This window comes from Morus notabilis, unplaced genomic scaffold, assembly GCF_000414095.1.
Source record: "Morus notabilis unplaced genomic scaffold, ASM41409v2 Scaffold1102, whole genome shotgun sequence".
Classification (NCBI taxonomy): domain Eukaryota; kingdom Viridiplantae; phylum Streptophyta; class Magnoliopsida; order Rosales; family Moraceae; genus Morus; species Morus notabilis.
The window spans coordinates 58,917-65,870 of NW_010363957.1; the positions used below are offsets into that span (position 1 = coordinate 58,917).

The 6,954-nt window shown below is 37.1% G+C and overlaps 3 protein-coding genes and 1 long non-coding RNA gene across 4 annotated transcripts in view; all 4 read right to left on the minus strand.

The window, feature by feature from the left end:
• Nucleotides 1-1,620, minus strand: part of LOC21410788 (boron transporter 4) — a 1,977-nt gene extending 357 nt beyond the window's left edge. The window contains exons 1-5 of the mRNA XM_024170325.1: nt 1,432-1,620; nt 1,243-1,338; nt 1,030-1,146; nt 591-913; nt 230-509 (exon numbers count right to left, since the gene is read on the minus strand). Of these exons, the coding sequence (XP_024026093.1) occupies nt 230-509; nt 591-913; nt 1,030-1,146; nt 1,243-1,338; nt 1,432-1,620 (1,005 nt within the window). The remainder of the gene's footprint in view (nt 1-229; nt 510-590; nt 914-1,029; nt 1,147-1,242; nt 1,339-1,431) is intronic.
• A 60-nt stretch (nt 1,621-1,680) lies between these two features.
• On the minus strand, nt 1,681-2,642 carry LOC112092965 (putative boron transporter 5). The gene is made up of 4 exons (XM_024170326.1): nt 2,571-2,642; nt 2,293-2,396; nt 2,110-2,192; nt 1,681-1,739 (listed from the first exon to the last, which is right to left on the minus strand). The coding sequence occupies exons 2-4, from the start codon at nt 2,394-2,396 to the stop codon at nt 1,681-1,683; spliced, it is 246 nt and encodes an 81-aa protein (XP_024026094.1). The 5' UTR covers nt 2,571-2,642.
• A 1,307-nt stretch (nt 2,643-3,949) lies between these two features.
• On the minus strand, nt 3,950-4,674 carry LOC112092964. The gene is made up of 3 exons (XR_002902842.1): nt 4,600-4,674; nt 4,179-4,258; nt 3,950-3,961 (listed from the first exon to the last, which is right to left on the minus strand). It is a non-coding gene; the product is annotated as an uncharacterized LOC112092964 (long non-coding RNA).
• Nucleotides 4,675-5,055: 381 nt separating this feature from the next.
• LOC112092966 (protein ANTI-SILENCING 1-like) lies at nt 5,056-6,834 on the minus strand (the record flags this gene model as incomplete). The annotated part of the gene is made up of 4 exons (XM_024170327.1): nt 5,056-5,187; nt 5,964-6,295; nt 6,385-6,564; nt 6,666-6,834. Coding segments are annotated over 4 exons (813 nt in total), but the record flags the coding sequence as incomplete, so codon positions are not given.
• Nucleotides 6,835-6,954: the final 120 nt, after the last annotated feature.

Sequence of the window (6,954 nt, forward strand, 5' to 3'; positions counted from 1 at the left end):
AAAAAAAAAATTTACATAAATCACTTCTTAATTTAAATTAAAAACTTTAATCAGTAAATTAAATGGCCTAGTTACGTTTTAAGGTTCGTAAAGCAGTTCAAAACACGGTGGTTTGCACCTTGAATTTGAACCATGTGTTTTGAATTGTGGGATTTAAACCCGGGTTTAAACCTTGAGAACGCGAGGGGGATTTGGGTTTATTCCTTTTAATGTTGATCATAATACGTACACTGAAAGAGAGGCTGAGAGAGCGCCTTGGAGCGCCAGTGATTTCTTCATATTCAGCTGCATCCAATTCTCTCAGATGGTGTGGTCGAAACAGCTTGGGAAGAAGATGTTGTCGTATGCTGATGAGAAGGAAGAATGGCAAGGGAAACAATATTCCAGCTATAGGAATCCATGTCACTCCAAAGCACAACAGGAAATACACAAATTGGAATATGGTAAATATTGCAATGTATTTGAATGGCACTGATTCCACAAACGAAGCATGAACCCCTTCCAAGACCCTGCCAAAGTCACCAACATTAAAAACTTGGTTTTTAAATATTTGAACATCCATTTCTTTATCAGTTAAGAAAGAGGTTTACTTGTATCGGCGGCCGGGAGTGATGAAAAGGAGAAGCATCCTTTCCCAAAACTGGTTTCCAGGGAGACTGTCGATGGCCATATAGGCGAAATATCCCCAGAGAACTGATGTGGGAATCTTCTTTATTGCAGGCATGGCGCATACCGATGCTGCAACAAGAAGCGACTGTAGAAGATTGCTTACTCTCTGCTCGTTAACTCGGACGGGAAGGTACTCATCAATGTGCTTCTCTGGATCGAATGCGCCTTTTGCATTCTCGTCTTGGTTTTCACCTTTCATCACTGCCTCCTTTAAGTCTTGAAGCTCTTTAACAACTGCAGTAGTCTGCGCCAGAGAGCATTCAGGACGTTGTAAATATTATTTCTCAGTAAGGATCTCGGGATGAAAGATCTTGTTCTCTCACAGAAAAAAGATCAGTATTATTCTTTTAGAGGACTTACTTCTGGACTGATGTCCATCTCAATGAACACAGCTTGCATTTGGCCAAAGATTTCGGAGTTGCTGGCTTTCTGCTTTATGCTTTCCTTGGCACTCTCTACCATTTTCCTCCGAATCAGCTGCAATTGGATAGAAAACGTGATCGGTAATTTAGCTCAAAGACCGAAAATCTAAGGCATAAATCTCCACTGGCGTTCGCGTTTCCTCTCAAGTACCTGCCCCTTGAGAACTGCGAGGCTCTTTGTGTGCATAGGCGATTGAGGAAGGACCCCATTAGATGGAGGCAGGCCCAGTAGTCCACAAAGTAGCGTCTGTCATAGTTTTCATAGCTTTGGATCAGTATACAATGGTCACGCGTAAATATAGCATGTATTAATTAGTAGGCAAATAGTACTATATGTTACCATGAAGCCAAGCAACAAGATGTCGCAATGGTAAGCTGAAGGATTCTTCAAATTGAACTCCTTTTGTTGTGCCATCTGCGAAGCGACGCTGTGGTCAAAAAAGTAGAGCCCAGCGATCATAACAGCGGGAATAAAGGCTGCAAAGATGTATACAGGAGAAACCTTTCCCACATCCTGCAGAAACAACATAAAACAGATTATTTCACTCCAGAGATACATAAAACTAAAATTTATGTAGTTTTGTTTACGTTAATCACGGTCCAGTGTTGTAGTAGAAACCAAAGTTTCCACCGTGCTCAAACTTCCATCTATACGTCCAAAATCCATAAAGCCATATCACTTTCAGACTCATAATAAAAAATAGGAAAAAAAAAAGTACATATACAATAAAATGAAATAAAGAAAAAACAAAAATCACTTTAGCTTCCGAACAAAAAGGCCAAAAATATGTATAGCAAGGGAACCTACTTTCATTTTCAATGAATTAATAAAAACTAAAAAGAAAAAAAAAAAAAAACAAACAAACTTGGCTCCAGGACAAAAAGGATTTTTCTTCCTTGTCTTTCCACAAGGCTTTTGAGCCATGAACTAAAGTCAGGTTTGAATTCCACAAAGTTAGGCTCCGTGGGATATTCCACTTGTGGAAATTAAGGTAGTAAGTAGAAGCCATGACCAAACCTGTGTCTCTGCTGAGTTGTTCACCGAATGCAATAACAGGAAGGGCAGAAGCAAGGAAGATGTACGTGGTTGGAGCCAAAATCCTGCCACAAACCATAAATAAATAAATAATCGATAAAATTTAAAAAAAAAAAGAAAAAGAAATCAGAGAGAAAAAGGGTATACTTTTAACTTGGAGCTTACCCAATTCCTGAACGAAGACCAACAATCCAATCTTGCTTATAACATGAAGATCTTCCCCGGACATCGTTGGCAATACCCCGGAAAGGGGCTTTGAGATTTTCCATCTGAAAATGTGAACAACAGATTGAAGAACTTGCTTTTAATCAATTAAGAGAGAAGAGAGAGAAAGTAGAATGGACAGAACAGAACTCAAAGTACATGAGAAGAAAGAAAGAAAGAAAGAAAGAAACTGAGAGAATGACCAATAAGAAGAAGGAAAAGGAAAATGAAAATCATACTATAAAGATTGAACGTATGAAAACAATATGCGGAAGTGATTAAGTGTATGTTTTACTACTTCCGCAGTAAAAGTTTCACACATGCAAGTCGAGATTTCTGTTTTCCTCCAAAATGAAAATCACGTTTTTTTTTTTTTTGAGCCTTAAAGAAAACAGAGAAAAAAGGAAAGCATTTCAGGACTGAACAACAGTATTTGACTGCGTTAAACAAAGAGTGAAATGAGACTCAAAAATAAACTCTGAGTGGTTATTTTCTTTCGCAATCCCCCGTACTTTTCTTGAAAACCAAACGCAGCATTGAGAAAGGCAACTTCTTTAATTGCTTTTCGTTTCATTTCCAGTTGTCATAACAAGAATCTCACCAAACCCATAAATACAATAACACATCACCTAAAAAACTCCGAAAAAAAAGAAAGAAAAAGAAAGAAAAGAAGAGAAACTACCAAGTCGAATCTTGATATTGGTGAAGAATGAAGAGAAGAAGTGAAAGGGCAGTACCAACGCGGTGGTTACAGGCCGGAGAATTTGACGGCGAAATTCTCCGGCGGAATTGGAGAAGCAAAACTCTCAGGCGAAGGGAAGAGAAGAAACGAGTGGTAGTATTGTTTTTCGTTAAGGGGACGCTAGACTTGGCGGCTTGTTTTGTAGAAGAGAGAAACTTAATAAGTATCACAAAAATTCATTTAAATCCTTTACCTAAACTACGTATTAACATAATAACGTAGGAAACAGAGGATCAATCATACAATTGCAAGATTGTGAGCTTACGTAAATGTGGTTAGACCGTTGACAAAGGCAACGCATTACGATTGAGTTCTAGCCGACTCTTGACTTCATTTATCTCCTTCCTTTGTTCCTGTAGAGATGGAGTCCCACAAGGGATAGGAAGGTTAAAACAAGAACTGAAGAAAAGTCTCTGAAGTTTGTTATCCGCATGCGAGAGAATGATGAACAACAAAAACTGCTCACGAGTACATTTGGAATATAAATACAAAAAGAAGAAATGTATACTTCTGTGTTAGATGAAAATTCTAATTTTAACTGATATGATAATTCTTCGAATACCTACTAATAAAAAACAATAATTCACATGTCACGTTAGTTGAGAAAGAAATTGAGACAGATTATTCATGAAATTTTCCTTTAAAAAAAGTTTACAGTGTAAATATGTGGTGGCATATTTGCTATATGCATGGTTTCCGTGTGTGACCTCATATAAAGCGTTCCACCATAAATCTGACTTTGCCTGTAGCTGACGCCACTGCATGGCCAAATCGGCTGGGAACAGTGCGAAGTTGATACCGCATTTCTCTACACGCGCACAAAAAACATCTATATATATTCTCAACTGTATTCGGCTGGGAACAGTGTGAAGTTGATACCGCATTTCTCTACACGCGCACAAAAAACATCTATATATATATATATAAATAAAAAAGATAAGAAGAAGAAGAAGAAGAAGAAGAAGAAGAAGATCTCAGACACAACCTGACACATTGGACCGAAAATGATAAAAGAGAATTACGTATCAATAAGGAAAAGCAAAAAAGAAAACAGATCTGAAGGAGAGTCTAATTACCATCTCCTCGCATTGCATTTGAAACTTACGTTTGTCAAGAACTAGATGACCAGGAAAACTGGTTGATTTACTGGGCACTCTCAGATTTCTTCTGCGGCCAATCACAGGTCTGCAAATGCTTGCAAAGCCAATTGTAAGTACAAAATTCTATATATGCCATTTGCTTTAACCAAATTAACTGCAATATCTATAGCATTTAACCACGCAATAAAAAAAACAAAAATCCAAATTCCAAAACTGGGGTGCAGTTTTAACTGCATCAAAATTCATCACGAAAAAGAAAAAGGGCCTTGGACAAAATTTTGAGACCCATACTGTTTGAAGAATTTCATCCCACTTTCAAGATAATACTACCAGTCCCCCATTATCACACCATGCTATTTATTATCCTGAATTTCAAAATGGGGGTATTTGATGCTTGAGAATAAAGAAACCAATAGATTAAGTTACCTTCCATCAGCTATAATCAGATATCTCCTATTTAACTCGTATATCGCTTTTTTGGCCGCAGATTGTGACTTGAATATAACAAAAGCCTTGCCTGTTCACACGGAAGAAAAATGAATCAATACAAGCACATGAGCTGGATTCCTTGATTAATGAGAAAACGGTAAAACTAATGTAGCTGCTGTACCGTATAACGGGTTAGAAAATGAACTATACTGTATCATCTTTGCATCAACCTTTTCTTCAAGGGCACAATAAATTAGATCCTGAAGAGGAAAAGGGATCAGGATAAAGCAGAATGTCCTAGCCACACAACATTTGTCCATAAAGCATCACTATCTTTCCAATGGTATTTGGTGGTAAAGGAAAATTGCATTTGAAGATTTTAAGCGAATGACATCGATTTAGCAGTTGTTCGAGTAGATTAGTGTTTGACATCAACTGCTCTCATCTTTTATTTCATAGAAAGAGACCTACAAGGAGAATCATCGTAACTACCTCAACGTCAACTGAAGCAAAGGACGGGTCCAAATTTTCTAGCAAGACCAGTGTACCTGCTTCTTGAGCTTTCTGCAGTTTAACTTCCCAAGACTGGAAAGTTGTGGAGAGGAAGAACGTTTATCCTTAGGATATTATTTTTTAGTGATGCTACAAACTTGGATACCATAGAGATTTTGGGGTTCATTTTGCAATTAAAAGAGCCTTTCAAAACAAAGAGATGATAACAAATGTAATTTCCAGATGAAAATGGACTTTATGCATCCCTTACAGCTTGCTAAATCAGGATAATTTGAAATACCTACATGCATCATCGATTATTTTTTAGCAAGCCTTTGAATTGCAGATTCTCTCAAATTCATAGAAATTGAACTTGAGAAATAAAATTTCCAAGATAATCTTTTTAGAAGATCAAACGCTATCTTGAAATAAACCATAAATGGGATATTTTAAGATTCCAACAGTAAATAGGAACTTACAAGTTGTTTAAACCAATTCCTCCTCTCCTGCAAGCAAGAAATTCAAAAAAAAAAAAAAAAAAGTGGTTATTCGAGAAGTTATTTCTAAGTTCAAACATTCCATCTTATTGTGACAGCAAAGAGGACCCAGGTTAGACCATAATTTTTTCCCCCTTTTTCATCATTGGAAGCACAAGCAGCAATAGAATTGCTGAAGAGTTGGTGGTTAATGTTGGAAATTTTAAAAGCAATAGCTACGTTGTGGTTAATGTTGGCAATTTTAAAAGCAATAGCTACGTTGGCATAAAATAGTAAAGCCAACAAGGTTAAATATACACCAATGCCAATTCATTCTTGAAGATAAAAATGGTGTAAACTGAAGAAAATTAAACTTAAATTTTCAAGACTTACAGCATCAGGCCTTCTAGTTACTTCCATAACTTGTTTGTTAGTTTTGAGACCCTCTCTGGATACAAGTTGAGCACCTGCTTTTTCGATAATCTTACACGCCTCTGCTCCGAAAATGTCCCTCTTGGTGGATACTCCTTTCTGACTAATGGAACCTTTGTCATCTAGAAGAATGGTTCTCTTCTTGTAAGGTCGAGGATCTTCTGCGTTCTCAGTTAAGCTAACTTCAAAAGGTCTCACATTAGATTTATCTTTAACTTGTACGCAGGACACAGTCCCACTTTCAACTGCAAAACCTTTCAGCTTGGGATTTTCATATGGGCCTTTCTCTGATTCTGCAACTCAAGGAATAGTGGATTTCATTGATATTTGTCCCACTTCCCAACTGTAAACAAAGGGCAGAGTTGGTATCTTTAGAAGTTACCTTTTAACACAGACATCTTTTTGCTTGGCCCACTCCTGGATGGACTGGCTTCGCATTTGTTCAATTCTATCCTGGAACTGGAAAACATATCAAAGTGTTCACCCGGCTTTTTTAATTCCGCTTGGTTACTTGGAGGATTAGTTGACCGTTGACCTTTCATTCTGTTAAAAAATAACTCCACTGCAATGCATTCAGAAGGTTTTAAAAACATAACAGAAATTGGTCTCCATTTAAAAGTCAAAAAGTTTGGAATTTTTGCTGATCACCAAAGAAAGACTGACCTTTAATTCCACAAATCTCATCTGCAAACTTCTCTGATATTGAGTTTTTACTTACATCGAAAGTACGGTAGAAAACGTAGTCTGCTCTTTGTAACTCATTTGCAGAGGGCCTAGGATTTCTGGTGTCCTTTGAGGTGCAGATAACATTGCATTTCGCAACAACTGCTTCCTGAATAACTTATAGCTCATATCATTTCAATGAATTTCAATAAAGATACCCTTTATTAAAAACTAATAAAAGGAAAACATTTTCTCAGAGGAAGATAATTGGTCATGGCGGTATCCAAAA